Source organism: Peromyscus maniculatus, chromosome 15 (assembly GCF_049852395.1).
Source record: "Peromyscus maniculatus bairdii isolate BWxNUB_F1_BW_parent chromosome 15, HU_Pman_BW_mat_3.1, whole genome shotgun sequence".
Classification (NCBI taxonomy): Eukaryota; Metazoa; Chordata; class Mammalia; order Rodentia; family Cricetidae; genus Peromyscus; species Peromyscus maniculatus.
The window spans coordinates 78,106,019-78,128,998 of record NC_134866.1 but is presented as its reverse complement, the minus strand read 5'-3'; the positions used below and the strand labels follow the sequence as shown (position 1 = coordinate 78,128,998).

Below are 22,980 nucleotides of genomic sequence, written 5' to 3'. Positions count from 1 at the left end.
CAGAGCCAGAAGCCACTGTGTTTTGTCCTAACCTAACAAACGAAACCCAGGAGAGCAAAGCGGCATCGTTACCTCAGCTGGGCAGTCCTCTCATGACCTTTCGGAAATAAAGGTTGGTTTAGAGAGCGGCTTCCTAGAGGTCTTTCTTGCCAAGGAAACCACTAAGGACAAGGGTGAGACTGGAGATCAGCGGGGGCAAAAGTCTCCTTTGGGCATCTCAAAGCAGACCCAGGTCAGCTCAGATGGGGTGAGACCTCAAGACCCCTGTGGCCTTGCCTGTTCCGGCTTGAACTACAGAGCACTGGTTACAAATAGGGCAGAAACTCGAGCCTTGGGTCTGTATTTCTCCATGAAGATCTGAGCCCAGAGAATCGAAAACCAAGCAGAGAAGGAAGCTTCCTCCTGCTTCCCACAAGGATACCACAGACTAGCCAACCCAAGCTGACAGAGAAGAGCTAGCCGTGAGTGACTAGACCAGACTCGGCTCCAGTTTATAGCCCCCTGAAGGAAGCAGGTCTCACAGCAGAGCCCCTTGCTTCAGCTGGAAGGACCTCTCAGAGACTTCTCCCAGGTGGCTTTCATTGGAATAGCCCAGGCATGGAATTGATCTGAGATCTGATGGCATGCATCTCCCCCCGCCCCCACTAGCTCCCTAAAAGAAGTTTCTAGAGGCAGAATTCCAGGGCTTCTTGGGGGCAAAAGCAGAAATATCACGGCAGCCAGCTGCTTCCTGCATCCTTCCTCACTGTCCTCTCCAAATGTCTGCACTGGTAATTTCCAGTCCCACCTTAGACTCTCGGGCTATTCTGGGAAAGGGCTTAATTGATGGTCGACTACCATGTCACTCACTGTTTGCTGTGTGAAGTGGGCAAGGCCCCGGGGACTCAAGTAAGGCGAGTATCTTAGCCAGGGTCACACCGCTCCTCTCAGCATTTTAGGTGGGAGCGGCACGGGCCTCCCCACCCACAGGTCCCCCGGCTCTTGTTCCTTTCCTGATGGCCTAGCAGCTCCCCCTGCCGCCCCCCCCCACTGGTGTCCCTCCCCCCCATACCTTGTGGGTGAGCGAGTGCTGCTTGAGGTGATGGGGCTGGACGAACTCCATGCCGCACTCGGAGCAGATGTAGGGACGGATGTCCTTGTGTTTCATCATGTGGTTCTGCAGCTGGCTCGGGTACTGGAAGGTCTTGTCGCACTCGGAGCAGTTGTACTGGATGGGGCCGCGGTGCGTCGTGAGATGCCTCTTCAGCTGCGCCAGGGTGGGGAAGTCGAGGCCGCACTCCACACAGATGTTCTCGCGCCCGCTGGCGTGCTTGGCCTCGTGGGCCTTGAGCTCGCTGGGGTAGGCGAAGCCCCGGCTGCACACGCGGCAGTTGTGGGGCTTCACCTCGCTGTGCTGCATCATGTGGCGCTTCAGGTGGCTGGTCTGGGTGAAGGCCTTGTGGCACACCTGGCATTTGTGGGGCCGCGTGCCCTGGTGCGTCAGCATGTGGGTGTGCAAATGGCTGAGCTGCTTGAAGAGCTTCCCGCAGCGGGTGCACGCGTGCGGCTTGATCCCACTGTGGCCCAGGATGTGGGTCACCAGGTTGTACTTGGAGGTGTAGGACTTGTCACAGGTGGGGCACTGCCAGCGCTTCTGAGCCCCACCCACGTCCACATAGTAGCTGTCATCGATCTGGACATTCACGTCCACCCTCTCCACCTTCTGCTTGGTCTCCTCGCTTTCCTGGGGCTCCACTTTCCGGGGTAATACTGGCTCGGGGGGCTGCTTGGGCAGGAAGGTGTGCCTGCTGAAGGGGAAGGGTGAGGATGAGGGCACGAAGAAGGGGAACATGAGTCCCGGGTGGACTTTGGGGTAGTAGGGGTAAGGTGCCGGCAGGAAGGCAGGAGGTGTTGGCTGGGGCCACACGGCGCTGGGCTTCACCGGCTCCTGCTTGACCGGTTTGCCCCCCAAGTGCTCCAGGGTGCGGTAGAACTGCAAACCCACATTGCACAGGTCGATCATCTGAGAGTCGCACTTGGGGCGCTGTGGCTGCGGGAAAAGCAGAGCCAGGTTCGGGGGGCCGAGGCTCTTGCTCTCCTCCGCGATCGTGGCTTCTTCTGCAGGGTGGTTGTAAGGCATCTTTGTGGGCATGCTCTTCCGTTTCCGGGACCCTCCTCCCTCGAAGACCTCGGGGAATCCATCAAGGTCTCCTGGAGGAGGTTCATACCGAAACTGGGAAAAGGGGCCCCGGAGAGCTTCAGGGAAGGGGTGTCTTTGGGGAGCCTTCCCTCGGGAAGCCTCGGGCTGTAGGCAGTGGGGAAAGGTGGGGATGTTCTTCACAGCAGCGTTGAAGGGTCCATCCTCATCTTTGACCGTCTTCATTGCGGTCTGCATCCTTCGCAGGGTCCCTTGAATGAGAAAGACACTGTTGTGTGGTTTTTGCTTTGCTCAGTTTGCAACCTTCGTTTCTGAATTAGGGTTTGGGTTAGGGATCAATACTAACTTATAAAGAGTAATACTTGTTTATATATTGACCCTTGGAGTTCTTCTAAACTCGGCTGCTAATGTGGAAAGCACTGGCTAAGGAGAGTGAGATCTGAGGGCTTATTGTCAACTTCAGAACTAGAGACCCGCAGGACCGTAGAGGCTGGGAGTGGATTTGTTCTGGAAGAAACCCGAAAACTCATCTGTCCCTTGTGTGACCCCCTTCTCCTCCCTTCTGTTTACAGTGAGCGTCCCAAGGCCCTTGGAGATGAAATGACCTGTTTAAGTCACACAGCTACTCGGAGGAGGAGGCAGAGCGCGGACACATGCGCAGTTTTCAATCTGAGTTGTGGCTGTGTTTACCCAAGACATTTTTCAGTGTGTCTCATCTGTCAGTTTCGTGCAGAAGAAAACCAGTTTCCACCGCTTGTGCTGGAGTCTGGGCTGCACCAGATTAGGATATTCAAAGACCGTGAAAGAGGATAGACTCCAGTGCTGAGCTCGGACACGATGTGGATGAGTATCCACTCTGAACAAGGCAAGCTGCTAAGGTACATGAGTCGAGGAGAATGACATGAAGAGGAAACGTATGGGCATTTCCATGTTCTGAAGTCATTCTGTCAGTCCACATATTCTAGATCTTCAATCAGAAGCAAGTTCAAGGGGGGGAATTCCAATGTTTCGACTCTCTAAACCCACACTTGTGTTTTTCCATTCACGCAGATGTTCAAGTCAAGGGCAGCCTACGGAGCCTGCCACGTCTCCCACTAAGCCAGATACCATACCATGGTGACCCTCTCGGGCACTGCTAAAAGAACCAGTAGACCAAAATCTGGACCAAGGGACGTGTTTCTTTTCATGGATCCCCTTTGCCATTCTTCGTTTTCCACAAGGACATGGAAAGAAGAAACCTGTGGCCGCTTCTGTCTTTTCAGTGAGGGTTCTTGCTACACAAACCCGTTGAGTTCTGATGGTCCTCCCTGATTACCAGAGGCTCAAAAGAGATGGCAGGTCTGCTACGTGTAAGGGCTGAACTAGAGCCAGTGGATAAGGGGCTGAAATAGGGACCTAAAGGGACTGGAGGCTGTGGGTAAGTGTATAGGATCCTAGGATGAGAAGGCTGGCAGCTTCTACTCATTTCCCAGAACCTTTGGTGAGACGTTGAGTTTTTACAGATATACAGACATTCCCAAATTATATGTAAGGTTTTTTTTTTTTGAGACGTTTGAGAAGTATAATGCAATTAAAATAAAAATGGATTTTTAATATTTGATTACCAAGTCCATACACAAACAATCTGTTGAGGGGGAAATATCCTTATTACATAAATATTTAAACACTACTTAAAGCTCTTCAGTGAATTGGCCTGAGAACTAAAATAATAATAACGATGATGAAGAGGAGGAGGAGGAGGACGCCTTAACATTTATTTTGCATTTAGGAAGTAGGGGGATGGTCCTGCTTTGTTGTTCTTTCTCTGGGCTTGGGGCTTAGTAATTAAGAAAGAGAGATTGTGTATCCAGCAAACGCAAGTCCTGCTTTCTCAAAGAATTCTTATTTACAAAATGCAAGATCTTTAAGCACCCCAGGCAGTTGTAGGAAGTGATAGGGTTGGAGGAGAGAGAGATGCCTTGCTTTGTGTCTCTGAGAACATGTAGGTGGGCATCAAAACAAAAGGTGGACACTGCTGTTGTCAAGTAGCATGGGCCAGAGGTGGGGACGGCAGAGGCTCCTTGGTGTCTTCCCATGTTTGCTCGGCGGGCAGTAGGCTCTGGTCGTTAGTCACAGAGCTCTACGAGTATGATCGGGACCAAGGCTTTTCCAGATTAGCCTCCGGGAAAGGCTACGGCATTGGAGAGAGCAATGGTGACTCTCTGGAGTTTCATGTTAAGCCAGAGCTGCTTTCAGAACCCTTTAGAGAGAGATTCCCTTTGGCCCAGAGGCCACTGAGACTGAAAAGGTAGTCTTGAAGGAGGGTAGTGCCTGTCACTATCTGAAGAGCCTACCCCAAGCAAAGTGGTTTTCTGTTTACTCCAATGCGGTTAAAATAAGCGAGTATTCCTAGTTCACACTGGAGAGTTTGATGTGAGAATTTGTAACTAATGGACGTGTTGGAACGTGACAACTCTTTTGGTATGTTTTGTCAAGTTATTAAGAAGGTACTTGAGAGGTTGTGGCTGGGGATACATGGCCCTTTCTATCACATGCTCTCTCTTCTATGGGGAATCTACTTGGACAGGAAGGTCACCACTGATTTCGAAACTGAAGATGTTTTAGTTTATTCCCACTGATATTGTCTTGTCTAATATTTAGTTTGACGTTATGAACTGGTCAACTCTTTATATATTAATAGTGACACTCTCTACCTAAAACTAACCTCAAAAGCACGTGTTTGCATTTTTACATCATCACTGTTAATCTGGTAAGTCAAAGAAATATTTTGAACAAGGATTTAAAAATATATATAAATGCCACTATTATGTTCCCAAAGGTAGAGATTTTATATGTTTATCCTAATATCATACTCGTTTGAAGATCTTAAAATTCACTTCCTCCTGTTTTGTCTTCCTAGTCTCTCATTCCTAAGAGAGTATCTTATGTGCCCTGGAATAAAGTCAGTGACCCCAGGAAGTTTTAAAAAGCAGGGGATCCACCTGTGGATGTTTGCTCAGATCTTTAAAGCAGCAGGCCCCTTCTGCAGAAGGATCTTAGGGACCACTGCCAATCCCTACAGAGGTCAAGGAGAATTAACCCTGCTTCCTGCTTGGCTTTCTCGCTGTCAGCTGAGGCTGCTGCTAGCTACTAATGCCCCTGGCTTGGAGTGCCAGGTGCTAGGAGAAGCCCTCAGGGAGAGAGAGAACAACAACAAGGCCCAGAAAAGAAGCAAAGCTGGGAATAGGCGGTGCTGAAGGGCCAGCTCCCCTTCAGAGGTCGTTCCTCCTGAACTTAGTCAATTTACAATTCCGGGTGTCCTCAGCAAAGAATATTATTACTAGACCCTACACCACCTCCAATGCGTACCACCCACATGCCCTTCCCTAGTTCTAAAAGTAAATCGACAGGCATCCAGGCATCTGCAGGATTCCTGTGGGGGAGGCAAGAGAGACTTGAGAACAGGTGACTGACTGACTGGGAGACCTCTCCTTGGTGGTCGTCGCAGGCTGCTTCCAGAGCTCTGGAGAAAACAAGCAGGCTGTAAGGCAGTTTCCCACCTGTTACATATGTGTTGAAACAACACACAGAAAGAAAGAACTGAAATTTTCGAGTGGACAGCTGTGGGATCATGAAAGGAACGTCGGTTTGGAGCCGGAGGAGTCTGGGCTTGAATGCTGGGTTCACTGGTGGCTGTGGAAGATTGAGCAAGATGGTTTTGAGGTCTGTTGTTCCCATCTGTCAAATGGGTGCTTGGATATCCCCATATGGTTACAGGCTTAAAATAGGGTGTGAGAAAGTGTATTAAACAGCGTGTCCTTGAGAGGTAAGAGAGTAGGCCGGATGGGAAGAGTGGGCTCCATGATCAGTGGATTGATAACTGGCTGAAACTTCTGTTTTCTAAACAGACACTGTCAATCACCACCGACTGGCATCTTGGCCTCTACTCTACAAATTCAAAATCAAGGCTTTACCCTTCCAGGCTGTATTGGTCTTGTCATCGAGGTGAAGATGTACACACTCAAGGAGCCAAAGAGCTTACTAGTTGCATGCAGTGGTAGCTCTTGAGTTTAGGAATACTTCCCCACCCTTCCCCAGGTCTCCTTTCCTATGTTGAAGATGCCCTGCAGCCTACGTTAATACCAGACTGCTGAGGGAAGCCGAGTTGAACTGAAGGATTGGGAGCTACCTTAGCTTGTGTAAGAGACTGAAGGATTGCCCCTATCTAATACTGGGGATTACTTATCTGGGGAACCCAAAGGCACAGTTGCTAGGACAACGCCGGAACAATACCGACAGAGCGTATATGCTGGTGGTTCTCAACCTGTGGGTCTCGACCCTTTTGGGGTTGAATAACGCTTTCATAGGGGTCACCTAAGACCATTTGAAAACACAGATATTTACATCACAATTCATAACAATAGCAAAATTACAGCTAGAAAGTAGCAACAAAAATAACTTCATGGCTAGGGGGTCACCACAACTGAGGAACTGTGTTAAAGGGTCACGGTGTTAGGAAGGTTGAGAACCACTGTTCTGGGCTGTGTGGGATAAGCGACCTGATCTGTTTTGTCTGATGCTGTGTCTCTAGGCCCCACCATGTGCGTGGCTCAAAGTAGCTGTTGAGGTAAGGGATTAGTTTGTTCTTGTAAATAAAGCCTCCATAGGAAGCCTGAATGTGTGCAATTTATCTTACGTGATTCAGGTTATGGTGACTTTTGGTATGTGATGAACACAATCGGCGGTACCCTCACGAGTTCTAGGGCAGACCTTAGCGCCCCCTGTTCTATCTGCTGTCTTACCCCACAAAGGACACACCGTGCTGCTGTGGGACGGTCTGTATGTCAAATTGCTCTGATTGGTCAATAAATAAAACACTGATTGGCCAGTGGCCAGGCAGGAAGTAGGTGGGACAAGGAGAGAGGAGAATTCTGGGAAGCGGAAGGCTGAGGCGGAGAGACACTGCAGCCGCCGCCATGACCAGCAGCATGTGAAGACGCCGGTAAGCCACCAGCCACGTGACAAGGTATAGATTTATGGAAATGGTTAATTTAAGATAAAAGAACAGTTAGCAAGAAGCCTGCCACGGCCATACAGTTTGTAAGCAATATAAGTCTCTGTGTTTACTTGGTTGGGTATGAGCAGCTGTGGGACTGGCGGGTGACAAAGATTTGTCCTGACTGTGGGCAAAGCAGGAAAACTCTAGCTACACCGTGCAGCCACGGTAGGTGGTACTCTGCGCACAATCCCGTGGTGAGTGCTTGGTCCCTGGCTGACCCTCAGAGGCAGCATTAGCCAGCCACTGATGCCATTCTCCAAGTGCCACACCATTCTACAGCCTAGCCAGGGAGCAGATTCCTGAAAAGCCCAAAGGTGGCCCGTGATAGGGCTCCTGCACTGAGAACAGGCTGCATGCCCCCTCTAACCCTTAGGAAGTTACTCTGCCCTTTGTATCGACAGAAATGCTGACTGTAGACTACCTATCGCTCATTTCTTTGAGCAGAGGACAATTTGCTCTCGACACTACACACTCAGTCACCAGACTCTGTGGGTGCTGAACCAGAAAGCACCATTTGAGGAGGGAGGGATGGGGTTCATCTGTCTACAGCAGTCTGGAGCTTACAATGAGAGACTGTATTCCTGGGAGTCAGTGATGAGGAAATAGGGAATGGGTGAATTAAAAATAAAAATAACAATTTTTTTTTCCATCGTGTGGACCAATTAGAAGCCCAACTAAAATTAAACCACATGGGATTTGGAGGGAAATGCTTCTAATAATGCCCTTTCATTAGGAATTCACCTACTGTACCAAAATATAAATATTCCCCCAAATAAAATTACTGGTATTTTGTGGTTCTCATCTGAACTGAAGGTCATTCTGGTAAGTGGTATTAGAAGAGTCACGGTGAGTCAGCATGTGGGGGGCAGATTTATCCCCACTCTTTTGCACTGACTCCTGAACATCCTGAAACAGACCAAAGGCTGCTCACACTGGCATGAAAGAGAGGAACTATGCTCTTTAGTCCACAAAGCTTGCCAACGTTCTGTGGCAAGATGCTCCGTGTTAAGAAGCTCTGTGGTTTGCTTCTGCACTTTATCTTTGAGCTCCGTTCTCAGCGGGGGAGGGAGGGGGAGGATCAGGGGATGTGTGAGGATGAGGAGCCGTGCCAAGAGGGACAGAAGGAGCGGGTGTGTGTAGAACAACAGAAGACAGGGTGGGACTGTCCTCCCCTCGTTCCTTACAAGGGGCCTCATTATAGGTCCCTCTAGAGAGAGGTTTTAATGGTTTTCCCGTTCTTTCTGAACCTAGCTGGAGACCTTGAGAATTTAAATGCAGTTTCTAGTTGCCCGATAAAATGAAGCACCGGTCTGCTGAGTTTCTCTGTGCAGGTAACGGGAGGCAGTGGTCAGTCTTGTGTCCTGGGATGGGCAGGAAATGCGGGGTCTCCACATACATCCTGAGGTGGAGCAGTAAGGCCAAAAAGAGGTGCCCAGATGCCTTTCCAGTTCCCATTTATCTCACAAGCCTCATTTCTCCTACTTGTTTAAAGGAAATAGTTTGTCTGCTGATAGTGGACGAAACACATTATTTGGCTGTAAGATTTGGTCACATATAAAACAGTTAATTGAATGTGCATCAGAATTCTTCAGTATATGGCTGGCAAGATGACTCAGTGGTTAAGAGGATTGGCTGCTCTCCCAGACGACCTGGGTTCAATTCCCAGAACCCACACAGAGGCTCACAACTGTCTGTAACTCCAATTCCAGGTAGTCACAGACACCATGCACATATACATCCTCTTTCTGGCCTCTTCAGGCACAGTCCAGGCACACTCATGGTGCACAGACATATATACAGTTAAAATAGCCATACACATAATAAAATAAAATAAAATAAAATAAAATAAAATAAAATAAAATAAAAATTTTAGCCAAGTGTGGTGGCACACACCTTTAATCCCAGCACTAGGGAGGTAGAGGCAGGTGGATCTCTGAATTTGAGGCCATCCTAGACTATGGGGTAAGCTCCAGGACAGCCAGGGCTTTGTAGGGAGATCTTGTCTGGAAGAAAAAAACCAAAATCAAACCAAAACAGTTCTTCAGTACCACCAAGAGACAATACAAAGCCAAATACAAAAAAGACAACACAAAGGAGTTTTGTGTTGTTTAAAAATCTCCAGAACCTGCATGGATATATACTAGTTTATAAATGTCTAAGAAAGTCCTAAAATTGTTTACATTAGGTATTGTGTGCGTGTGTTGTACGAGCACACAAGTACCTGTGTGGATGTGTGTCAGAGTGCACACATGGAGGACAGAGCACACATCCGTGGAGTCCGTTCTCTGCTTTTACCACGTGGGCTTGGGGGATCCGATTCAGGTTATTAGCCTTGACGGCAAGTGCCTTTACCCTCGAAGCCATCACACCAGGCCCCATTTTAGAGAAAGCCATCACACACACACACACACACACACACACACACACACACACACACACACACACACACAAATCCTTGAAATGAATTCAGACACTAATTTGCACAGGTCCAAATGAATGTGGGTTTTATAGGGTGCTGTCTAGGGCTCCTTTCTGAAAAGCGGGGTGACTAAGGTGGCTTGGGTGCTCAGGCAGCTGAGAGTTTGGGGTGATCTGTGTGCATGTGGCTTGTTTAGAGGGAGGAAGTGAATTGAAGATACGACTTAGCAGTTCTCTTTCCCTACCCCCAAATAAATGTATCTCATTTGGATGGAATTTGTCACCAATACCCTGGAGAAAATATCCTTAGGACATGTGTCAACTTTTGCTTTGCTTTATGTTCATTTTTGTTCACAGATAAGAGGAGCTTAAGGGGATTCACTCGTAGCTAAGCAAACATGCACACTTACATTAGAAAGATTCATTGTGTCCATCTGCAGGTATGGCAGAATGTTATGGAAAAGGCTGGAAAATATGACCCTCAGAGGGGCAACCAACTGTTGTGGGTTCTATGTAAAAGAAAACTTATTTTGAAAATGTCATTCAAGACAGTATTTCTCTGAGGGGAAGATGATGCAATGCTTTGCACTTTGATTGTGGAGTTATACAGCTCTATATTTGTCAAAGTTTGTATAGTTCATGCAAGAAATTGTCCTCATGTATTTAGGAATATGTATAACAGCAATTAATTAAAGAATTAATATGACAACTGATTAAAGAAAAAGAGGCCGTGAATTTGAGAGAGGGCAAGGGGGTTGTATGAGATGAGCTGGAGGAAGGAAATGGAAGGAAGGAAATGATGTAACTACATTATAATTTCAAAACATAAAAAAGAAATTATGCTGAATGTAAATTTCAAATAAGTCTTAAAATGCAAAAAATACTATATATTATACTATGAATAACTAAGGATATTTGTCAAATGTCCAAACAGTAATCATGGTGGCGATTAACAAATTTTTAGCTATGGAATGTTTCTAATAATTTGCATATGGTTTGTAGAAATGAACATGAGCTGGGTCATAAGAATGATTCCTACTCAGTCCAAAAGAAGAACTTTAAATATGACATAAACTAGCAGTGTGTGTGTGTGTGTGTGTGTGTGTGTGTGTGTGTGTGTGTGTGTGTGTCCAATTCAACAAGAATATGGTAAGGCAGAAATGCTGCACTTGACATGAAGGTCTTCTAATCTCTGGGCCCTGATTGCATGCTCAATAAGCAATCTTCTCTAATTACTCCAACAATCTTTTAAGTGTAAAGTAGTCTGCCAGGAGTTAACAAGATCATTTTGGTCATTAGAAAACATACTTGTGCCCCTTGTAAATCAATTGACTGATATTAATATTCAGGCCCACCAATCACTCTAGTTCATTATTCTTTGAATCTGATTAACTGAGTTCTGTCATAAGAATGGAACTCACTTATACAACTACTAAACCTATGGGCCACATGCTGAGTCCCACAGTCCTCACCAAGACCTCTCTCTCTCTCTCTCTCTCTCTCTCTCTCTCTCTCTCTCTCTCTCTCTCTCATCTGTGTGTATCCTACATTTGTAATATACCACACTTAGAAAGCCAGAAACTTGGTGGTCCATAAATGTGTGAGACCAGCAATTTCTTGACAATTTAATGTGGTAATGCCACATTCTAGCTTTCCTTTCTCCTTGATCCCAAGCAAATTTGGGTGTTCTCTGAAGAAAGGATTAACTGTTCAAATTGTTCTCCTCCAATCCATCCATGCTAACCCATCCAAGCTAACCTCATCCACATGCACTGCCAAGAATATCTCTAATGAAGATGATATATTAGCCCAAGTGGATCTGGGACGATGGTAGCTGCTCAGAAGCTCCCAAGAGCCTCTGCTTCATTTGGCTTGAGTTCCTTGGTGAATGTGTGCCATAGTTTTTAGCCTGAAAGAATGTTCTCTCTTGTTAAACTAATATAAATTAATGTGGGAGGTCTCTGGATATTCTCAAGGGGACAGTGGTCAAATGCCACTGAGCCTCTAAGAGAGTGTGTCACCCCAGAGTGTCCCTGGAGGGCAGGCCATGGTGATTCGTCTCATGTGAGCAGCAGCTACAACTTCCTATGACACTGTGCAAGTGTCTGTTAGCTCTGGGGAATGTCCGTTGTGATGAACACACGGACCTGGAACCCCGCTCTTTCCTTCTCTTTATGTGGATTGAACCCCCACTCTGTTTCTGATTTTTGATGATGAGTCAATTGCATACTTTTACTCCCTCCTCCAACTCTTCACTTCAGTATCCTCTCACTCGTCTGCTTCACATTGGCTGTTTCTATTGATTCTGCTCAACAAGCTCAGTAAAGAAAGCATACACACACTTAGAAAACATATATGCACATCTTCTCAGGTACGTGTACACATAGCCTCTCCCTGGAAGGAAATACGATAGCCTGATGTCTCTGAGGAAGACTGAGTGGCTAGGACTGAGGGGTAGGCTTGGGAGCTAAGCAGCAGACTTACTGACTTTAGAAAGAGCTGCTGCTATCAGAGCCCACGGGAAGGTGGCTCTGCAGCTGAGCAGTTCCTTGGGTGGGATTATTTGTGCACTTTTTCAACCAGTACTTTTATACACCAGCAAAGCTGTTCAAACATGTATGCATAAAAATGCAACTTCATTTTGGCTGTCAAGCATCAAACATTCAGACAAAGTGACATATAGCATCTCCCTCATAGCTGGAAAGCACTTTTTCAGACAGTTTGATTTATCTTTGATTTTCTTCCCCAGGTCTTTTGTTGTGATGATGATAGAGTTCATCCTGGCTTATTTCTTGGGTTTGCAGTATTATAATCCAGGCTCAAGCCATCGGGGAAATAAGTATAAATTACAGCTCAGATTGAGACCGTGAGGGACCTCTCCATAGACATCTGTTGAGCAAGCAACTCTGTGCCTGCCCTAGGGTAGGCGCCAGGAACACGAGGCCCTGTCAGCTAAACATGTTCGAGGAACTCCACATCCGGCAAGAGAGCAGGTGATAACCAGATGTGGGGAAAAATGTTAGGGCTACCGTGAAAGAATCTTGTCCTAGAAGCTTGATTTTCTGAATACAACAGAACCAGAAGCAGAACTCTGTCCCTTTGACTGATTCAATGAACTGTTTCCTTTCCAAGTGTTTCCTTCTTGAACCATAACATATCAGGACACCTCATAAAGAGTGAAGGGTATCTACAGATGTGAAAGGAAGAGGACAAAACCCTCCTTCTTCGCCACCCAATAACCCAGTCTCACCATCTGTGTGCTCTGGGCAACAGAGCAAGACCTGAGAAATGGGGCTGCCCTCAGGAAGCCATGTTTATATAAGGAAAGGGCCAAACTACACTCAGCATTCAGACAGATGAGCACAGTGTGAAGATTCCTGGTCACGGCGAATTGCATATGAATCCCGTTTCCCCATCATTCTCATCCTGGAGTTTCTCCTCGGCAGACAGAACTCTGGGTTGCTACGGTGACACTCTCGGATGTCAGGTCCTCTCTCAGGGCTCTCATGGCCCCCAAGATGCTTCGGAACTCCTTTCAGGCTCACATAAAATTCCCAACAATGTGTGTTGCTGCTGAAATGTTTAAGTGCGAAGTGTGCCCTAGCCCTGGGCTGGGTTAGTTCCTCCATCTGCCAACTCCCATGGCTTGTGGGGGCCTCTGCATCAGGCATTGTGATATGCTGCCTCCCGGAGCCAGAAGTACCTCTCAGCCTGTCTGATACTTTTAAGGGACATATTTTCACAGTCCAATAGTTTTCTAGCCTTAAATTTGTATTCTGTTCCTTTATAATTAACTAGTAACTAAAACTACACACACACACACACACACACACACACACACCAGTCCGTGGGATTCCTTCCTTTTTCCTCCTCTCTTCTGCTCTGATTCCTGCAGATAGGCCCAGTACTTGCTTTGTTCAGGATTAGTCATGGAAAGGAATGTGAGTGGTTTCCAAGCCTGATTTTTAAGCACAGATGTATTCTAGGGGTTTGCTAATGGCCTGCTATGTGATATGAGGATATCCCTGGAAAGAGATTCTCAGTCTCCAAGAGGGAGGATTCCTGTAGAATTCCCTCCTTGGGCTCCCTCGTCCTTTTCTGGCCCTTCAGATGTTTTCAGTATTAAAGCACAGTAACACTCCAGGGTTTGTTACTGTTGTGATTGTTCCTGGGAAATGGCTGTTAGCCTGCCTCTTTCTTTCCATCATGGTACCCAGAACTCCAGTCCAAATGGTCACTTCACACACACCCCACTGGCTCCAACCATCCTCCTGGACATTCTTCCCCTTTTCTCCCATGTCCTTTTCACATAATGTCTCATCCACCCACAAATACGTTGTTTGTTTTTCTAAGACAATTCTGCTCAAGAACCTAGATATTAGCATATAGCAGTTTCTAGACATACTGTGTAGAGACTGCTAATTGAGCTCAGATACCCATTTTCCCTTTTCCTTAAGAAACAGAACCCCGATCTCGCTTATAGTGATGATATATCCAGGAGAAACGCACCAGCCTTTCCAACCAGCCAGGAGTGCCTGGCAGCCGGTTATATAGAGGACTGCATGCGGATATTCTTGTGCCCCTCATGGCAGAGGCTCTCCCCTTTTCCTACTTTCCTTCTGTCTGGAATGTGGAAGTGAGGCTGGAGGCAGAACAGTCACATTGCAGCCATAAGCAAAGGGCTGAAGAGCCCTGCTTCCTGACAACTATGCCGGAGGAGGAGGAGGAAGAGGCACGTGGAACTCCATGTTCATGTGATGCCGGCCATTGAGTTCTTTACGAAAATGAGTCCTGTACTGTGTGGAGCAAACGCCTTCAGCTAGAGAACCTCTCCAGGAGCAAATGAAGTGCAAACTCCTCTTCCTGGTTTTCAAGGGAGGAGATCCCTTCTCTCTGAATTCCTCTCTGCTGCATTCTGTCCACTACCTTAGACAAGCCGTTCAAGCCAATCACCGACCTACCTCTTCCACTTTGCGTAGGCTAGATGGCCTTTCGGGAAATAAAATTAAATTGATTCGCTACATTCTGTCAAGATGACGAGAAGCCTTTTCTATGCTCATGCCTGGTTATGTCTCCTTTCTTCCAAATCCTGTTTAACCCATCCCCCGTGACTGAGTCCAATATGAAATCCAAGTTTTCCCGTACAGTTCACTCCGATTGTTTGATGGGTAAGTTCTGCTTTCTCAGGCCTGCCTAAGCTCCCAGCAGCCTGACATTCATGAATTGTGATCTCCTCCTGCACCTTCCCTTGTGCTGGTCATGGTACTGCTGCTGGACTGTGGTTGTCTTATTATGTGCTGCTGAACCGTCTTAAAGCAGATCTGCCTGTGGCTTTAAGAGCGTCTATGAATTGCAAGTTGTATCTCCACCTGATAACTTAATATTTGCATTGATTGACAGTTCAGAGTCAGAATGAATTAATTCGCCAAGTGGAGAAATTTGCAACAACCAACATTATCGCTGTGTGTTATTTATTGCAGTGAGAAGTATGTTTGGATTTGCATATTGTGTATAGGGCAGATCTTGATGTTGACAATAAACCTCTAACTCCTTCAATCTGGGTTTTTAGCACCAAGAGGAAGTGAAATCAAGACTATGGCATCCTGACATTAAAAACAAAACAAAACAAAACAAAAAGCCCACAAAAGCCTTCTTTTTAAAAGACCCTCAGCTACCTGGCTCCTGTGTGGGCCTGGGGCAAGACCACATTGCTGAGCCATCAATTTCAACTACCAGGTGTAGTCATTTACACAAAGGACCAGAGAAGAGGAAAGAGGACAAGACATCGCTGATTTCACCTCTCAGTTTAATCACAGACTTGACATCTTAGAGAATGTCCCTTTGTCCTTGGTTATTATAACTTCTTAGTTTTCTTTCTTCATTTTTTTCAATGAAATATCACCATGGTCACATCCTCACTTTCTTATTCTCTGTGTCATACACACATGTGCATGCACACACACATACACACACAACACACACATACACACAAGCCTTAGGAAAAACACATTTTATATAACCTGCCATATTGCTTGTCTTACATTAACAAAATTTATTATTCCTTTTGAAGACAAGAACCTCACCTGAACTTCTCCATGTGTGGAATCCTCCACCACCTTAAGTACAGAACACACTTAATTGAAATTCTCAATCTGCCTTATTGAATAATGATTCCTAACCTGAGGATTATAATGACTCTATTTTGTGCTTTAATCTCATCTTTAAAAAAAAGAAAAAAAAAAGTTAGAGAAAAGAAAGGTAAGAAAGAATGTTTCTTTTGAAATTTTCTTTCCAGGGCACAAACACCCACAAGTCCCTTATAAATGCCTGGGAAGTGCTCTAGGAGCAGCATGCTTTGTGGGATCCCAATGCTGCCTGCTGAGGATTCCGCTGGGAATCTTGACAAAAGCCTGGAGCTTTGCTCCAACACAGAGGATCCTGTGAAGAACACTAGAGCCTATGCAGAAAACCTTCTTGGGCCTTCAGGGAGCGACTATCAAAGTTGGGTGGCCTTCATCGCCACAAGCAAGACTCCTGACAGGTAGGAAAGAAAGGAGTCTAGACAAAGTGTGTAAGATAGATGCCTTTCCTGGGGGCTTCCTCCTAGCTGGGGAAATTGGTGAGAGACCAAAGGACTACATGTTCCCTGAGTTGGAAGAAACCTAAAAGGTCTGAAAAGCTAAGCTGAGTCCCAAGTTCCTATGGGAGTTCAGTTTCCACATTGACAAAACATGGCTTATTATGCCCATCTTAGCGGTGGCTGAGTTGAGTGAATTGTTGTGCAGCGTGCCCATGCGTGATAAATAACCCTTTGATCATTACCATTATACAAGACATAAAAGTGCATTCAATAAATATTGTCAATAGGGTGTTTCTTTGGAGGTTGGCCAAAGAAGTTTGCATCAGTGGAAGAAATAAGCGGAAATTGCTTTTTAAGAAGCAGAATAGTTCAATATGTGCTCCATTGGGTGAAAGATGTGTCCACTGGGTGGAAAGGTCAAGGGCAGAGGCCTCCTAGAACTAAGGTCTGCTTTGTGAGAGTGTCCTTGTTAGCATTCATCAAGCTGTGAAACCTGGGCTCGGGGAAGGTAGGGAGGCCAACCATCCTGACTAGAAACCTGGTCTTGTAGCTGGTCCTGAACACTAAGAGAGCTCACCAAACGAAGAAGCAAATTCTGAGCTAAGAACAAGCAAAATCACAAGATACCCTTACCTCAGCCTCATTCTTTTGTAACCTCAAGTGTGTGTGTGTCACTATCAGAAAAGAGTATCTTGGCCATTCACTTATTTATTATCTGACTCACCCCACTAGATCAGACAGTTGGCCAGGGTTCTCTCTCATTCCCCTAGAAGACGGACCAGCACATAGTAGGTCTCTGTTTCGTGCCCCTAGAAGAGGGACCAGCCCATAGTAGGTCTTGATGCATTATAAGCACTTGGAGAGTATTAAAGATACACCACTCCTTGCCCTCTTCTCCTCCACAGAACCAACGACCTGAGGGTCTTTGGGCAGAGGCTTAGGCATCCATGTCTTTCAAGAGCTTGGTAGGTGACTCTCATTGTCACCCACGGCTGGGGACTACTGAAGGGAAGTACTCACTGAGCCCCTGCCGAATGTCACTGGCAGAGTTCGGGCAAAGGGAAAGCAAGTGTGACAAGGTGTGCCAGTGGGCAACGGTGACAAAGAAGCATTCCGAAGGGGAAAGTCCTGTGACTTCTCACCATCCCTGTCTTTCTACTGCCTACCCCGAACACTGCAGACTGGGGGTGAGGGAGAGGACGACATTTCTGGGCCAAGTCTGAGTTCATGAAGTATATACACTTTGGCAGTGGCCATCCTGGGCTTGATAATCATCTGTAAATGGAGGTGTCCCCAACCAGCCTTGCTGTACCCTGATGGTGGTAGAGGGTGCCACAGATGTGTGCAGGAGTCTTCAGCTGGAGATGTTTCCTCACCTACACCCTCTCTTTCCCCCTTCTTGCCAAAGCCCTGCCGTGCCTCGTGGTAGAGAGCTAGCCTGGTCCAGGTTGATTTTTCTTTTTTCTAATCTGCAAAGGTTGACAATAAGGAAGAGCTGAAGAAGGCTTCTCTGTGCATGACTGTGATACTTCTGAAAGGTTGGGCTGTGGGATTTTGTTTTCTTTTCACTTCTCTCTTGGAAATCACCCCCATATGTGACAGAACTTCAGGATGGAGCATGTTCTTCACACTGAGCAAGCGTTTCTCACTGTGCAGAGGAGGAGAAGGGGGGATGCTGGGTTTTTCAGCTCCCTAATAGCTTTCGGTGCCATTTGTCAAGAGGCTGATTTTTCTCTAAAAATTTTTAAATTTTCCCCCCTAACAACAGCAAGCAAATTCAAAATATTCTCCGATACTTTGATTGATGGTTCACACTTTTTGGAATATTTAGCTCATGTTTTGAGGAAGAAGCAGCTGGTCGTCTTGACATTTAATTCTAACAGAATGCCTTCCTCAATCCTCCTTCTCCGGATAGGATGCACAGACTCCTGGGAAATATTCAATGACACTCATCCAAATGTCTCCACAGCGCGTGGAGGAATGGGACAGTATGCTGAGCTGGTAGCATTGAAATGGCTGATCTTAAGATCACACTGGTGGCAAGGAAAGGCGACAATTTTAGCTGCAGTGATATCTACGGGGGTGGGGGGTGGGGGAGTACTTTGAAAACCTGCCCAGGGTATTTTACCCAAAAAGATTAGGTGTCAATCAGTGGCACTACTCATAATTGTGATAGCTGAGGATTGTCACATGCAAGTCTCTTTCGTGAACTATCTGGTTTAAATAGTATACCTCGGCTATTATTCATTCATCTATTCATTTATTGAGACAAGGTCTTGCTAGGTAACTCGGTTTGGCTTCCAGCCCACCAAGTAACCAAGGCTGGCTTGAACTTGTTCTGCCTCTTGAGTGCTTGGGTTATAGGTGTGAGTTGCCACACTCAGCCCATGCTTTTTTTGTACATTAGGAATCTGAGGTACTGTGAGTTTAAATGATCTGGGTAAGGTCACACAGCCCGGAAGTACTAGGTCTTCACCAGAGACTGGCAAATATTTGCTGTAAAAGGACAGATGGTAAATATTTTTGGCTTTATGAGACACACAATCTCTTGTTGCAGCTGACCAACAAGGCTATTGAAAAGAAAACAGCCCAAGTGATCAGGTAAATAATTGGAGTGTCTGTGTTCTAATAAAACTTTATTTTTTTAAAAACAGGTAGTGGGCTGGATTTGTCCTGAGGGCTGTAACTTGCTGACTTCTTTCTGCTTTTAATCTTGACAACAAGTTCTCTTTGGATGCTCACTTCTGGAATCTTTCAGTTCAGTGGGGATCTTTCACATCTGCATGTGAACTCTTATGAGCAGACACAGAGTTCGGTACACAGCGTCAGCTGCGGTACACAGAGTCAGCTGAGTAAATAACTGAGCTCTTTCAAATACGTCTTATTCTCAGTGCATCAGGCCACAAGGTGTGAGTTATAAAACCACACAAGGACCCATCCGAGAAAATTTGCCAGTGCATCTTGGGAATTTCATGCAGCACCCACTGGGGACCAGATTCCGTCTCTACACAGCTGATTCTCCCTAAGTTTCCAGACAGCATTCAAAACTACACACCACCAGAATAAATAAATATAAGTGTCAAGGGAAGTGAAATATTGCATAACTGAGGCCTCACATGAATTCTGTAAGAGAGATGCCGTTATTCCATTCTGTGGGGGAGAAATAAAAGTACAGAGGGGAAGCTACCTGCATGAGGTCAGAGCGTGTGTGGTTGAACCACAGGCTTGCTGTGTACCTTCACTTAGGTCACACAGGCTCTCTATAATGGGCTGCACATCCCACCTTGCCTATCAACTCAACCACCGCCACCACGTGAGCTCAGAATTTCAGTTCAAGTTGAAAGTCTTTTCTTTTTACTCTCTACAAAGAACAGGAAGTCCTGAGGTGCCCTAGGTCCTTTACTTGATTGCTAGAACAACCTAAGTCTGGCATGTGAAAGATCTTTGTGTGTGTGAGGGGGGCACTTTGTGCACGTGTGAAGTAGGGGATCTGCAGGGAATTGGTTATAGGACCCAGGCCAGCCTTTAGCTTCCTCATAACATTGCTGGCCCCATAAAGGACTTACCCACCCACCCCAAGAAATACCATCACTGAATCATTCAGGTTATTTAAGTCTGAGGAGAAGTGTCCCTCTAAACTCAGCCAAAGACTGAGGGGCTTGGTAAAGATTAAAGGACAGTCATTCAACTACTAGTCACATACCTGACTCTTGTAAGCACATACAATTCTTACAGTCATCACCATCACTGCGTGCCCCAGAGGCCACTTCCCACTTTCATTCTTTCTGTTTCGGAGGGCTTTTCTCCCTGACGTGGGTTTAGCACTAATCCCTTCTCCCACACCCGCTCCCCGCCCAGATGTTTGGACAATAGAAACCCGTGATGGAACACTGGACCAGCTTCATCCACAGCAGACTCTCTGATCACTAAAGGACAGACCACTAGGGTCTTTGGTTTAAACTTCCAATTGCTTAAGCTCTTCACTGAAGTAGGAACTAGAAAATTGGATAGTATGAATACATAGAAAAAAAATCACATATGCCCAAAATCACATAAAATTCATAAGAGAACAGCAGACAAAAAAAATGTTTACATCATTTAACAAATGCAGTAGCTCACCACATACAGATGTTTAGGTCAGGGAAGGGCCTTCCATTAGTTCTAAACGATTATATTGCCCGTTGACATTATAGCCATACAGGCTTGTGTAAGTATACCCTGTGGTGTATGCATAATGATGAAACTTACAAACAATATCTTTTTCAGAAAATATTCCCATTGTTAAAGGACATATGACAATAATATTCAACATCCAGGTCAAACTGAATCAAAAAAAAAGGAAGGAAAGAAGAAAGGAAGGAAGAAAAAAGAGAAAGAGAGAAAGGAAGAAAGAGAGAGAGAGAGAGAGAGAGAGAGAGAGAGAGAGAGAGAGAGAGAGAGAGAGAAGGAAGGAAGAAAAGAAGAAAGAAGAGAAAAAACAGGAAGAAAAGAAGACCATGCTGCTAACATCATTTAACAGTGCATTTTAGACATCCATTATCAAGTTATTATACTGATTTTGGTTGACTGAAGAAATAGAGAACCCGACCTAAGACAACTAATCTAGAAGAATGAGTAAGTAACCAAGGCCTTTCTATGGAGCATCTCGTGTGGTTGAGGTACTCATTTGGAGCTATTTGTTAATAATAAAATATTAAATTCTGAGTTTTAATATTTTATTAAGTGTCTGAAACTTCTGACTATGCTGACTATTTACCACTGTGAAATTCGGTATGAATGTAGAAAGTTCCTGCTTTAGAACTTCTCAGAGAGGACTGAGCAAACTGAATTTGACAATGAATGTCCCATGGAGCATTCTACCCTGGAAGAAATGGGCTATGAGCTAATTAATAGCATGTGAACTTCATGAGAAGGAAAGATGTGGAGGAGGTAGGAGGGAGAGCCACAATTCAGACACCCAGGAATCAACAGGACTCAGCTCTTTGAGTGTTAGAAAGCTGCCAGGGGAAGGGGAGCTGTAGCTTGAAGTCCACAGCGAATGATGGGAAAAGGAAAATTCAGAATGCAGCTGAGATACACCAGCTATTGATCATGCCACATTAAACCCCAGAATATGTTGGCACCAGCATTTGATTATGGTAAAGAATTCTACATAATTTGCTTTTAATGACTTTTAAATAATATAAATCCATTAGCACTATAAAATTTAATACTGAAGAAGAAAATTAAAATAATCAATAATCCCAAAGTAGCTAAGTTAATGTTTTGGTTAGTTTCTTTTACTATGCATGGGTGTTTCCTTTGACAGTACTATTTAATCTAAATCTCTGTGCAGTATACAAATAATATACAAAATAAACAACTTCATTCATAAATCTCTTTTGAGTATTATTTCCTCAAATTAGATTCTTTAGAACTAGAGTTATGAAGTGAAAGTCTGAGTTTCTGGGTCCTGGCACACAGTGCTAAATTGTTTTCCAGATCAATCTAATTCATATTTATATCATTTATCTCTTTAGATGTATCTCTTTACCTTTTACGGCTACTTCCACCATCCACATGAGCTCAAGGAAGCCCCTAAATGCAACCCGATACTGGAGTCACGGTGCCATGGCAACACTGAGGTCCTTTTCAACATCTTCAAGAACTACCATGACCAGGATCACTTTTGATTCTCACAAACCTTCCTGAGAAGAAGACTGCTTAGGGCATGGGAAAGGCTTTCTGATACCATCTTGTTCAGAGTCAGAGGATGTTTCCATCCGACAACAGCATAAAGAAGATAGGAAAGTTTTAATATTCTAGAACTCAGTTTTTAGAATCTCTGCTCATTCATTACCGGACACTAGCGCAGTGGTTCTCTACCTGTGGGTCTCGACCCCTGTGCGTCAAATGCCTCTAGCTTGATCCCTGTGAAGTTCTGTAGCATTTGCAGTTCCCTCCTCCCCATACTGACTAACAAATCCACCAGGAAGTACATGATTAGGTTTCTCTCTGTGGTTCAGGAGGAGTCTCCGTGACAGAGCCTGCCCAGCAAGCCTGAGACTTCTCCCTCGATGACGAGGACAAGAAAGAAACTGGAAATCTGGACTCAGAGTCACAGAGGTTTCATGTTCTCAAGACGAGAGCTTTAGCATGGTGTGGATGATTTCCCAGGAAGATCCCCCAAGAGCAGAGGATAATAAGCCAGCAGCAGTGGAGAGGGGCAGATCTGAACTCAGAGTGAACTTGGTAAAAACAAACCGCTCCAGGGAAATTTTGGAAGAACACGTGTAGTTTCGGGGCCGGCATGCCTGAGTGTCAGATGGCTGACCACAAGGACCGACAAATGTTGGGTTTGTGAGACACAGAGGAAGTCCATGCTTCTGGCTAATTCTCACCTGATCATCCCATTTATGTAGCACAAATGAGTTCTTTCAGTAGGTCATGGGATGCGTCGAAACTGTCGACGATCCTTCCAACCCAAAGTTCTGGACCTTGGTTCTGTGCAGACTTGTAGGTCTTTATCTGAATAATTAATGATGGGATTAAAGCCTGTGGCTTAGAAGTCTGGGCAACACCCTGCTGATGTTAGATACTCCGCCAGTGATCCATCAAGAACTCTACTTAGCAGCTGCCTCATTTTGTCTCCAGGGCCAAATTCCTTTTCTTTAGAAGCACCACAGTAGCAGATCCATGGTTTGGTTTTTTGTTTTTGAGAAATCTTTTCTGAAGATGTCTGACATTTAAGAAGAGGCAAATGTCCCATGTGTAGAAAGTAACGCACAGTCAATGTGCTGATTATGCCAAATCATCCTTAACATTAAC

General features: G+C 45.6%; 1 protein-coding gene across 2 annotated transcripts in view; it reads right to left on the bottom strand.

Annotated features, from left to right (window-relative positions):
• Znf366 (zinc finger protein 366) overlaps positions 1–22,980 on the bottom strand; it is a 60,258-nt gene that overhangs the window by 16,113 nt on the left and 21,165 nt on the right. Inside the window, exons 1-2 of one of the 2 annotated variants that reach the window (XM_042261689.2) lie at positions 21,707–21,937; positions 1,052–2,388 (exon numbers count right to left, since the gene is read on the bottom strand). In XM_042261689.2, coding sequence (XP_042117623.2) covers positions 1,052–2,388; positions 21,707–21,734 — 1,365 coding nt within the window. In that variant the 5' untranslated portion in view covers positions 21,735–21,937. Of the gene's footprint in view, positions 1–1,051; positions 2,389–21,706; positions 21,938–22,980 lie in introns of those variants that run through there. The other variant, XM_006994419.4, reaches the window with a different exon arrangement.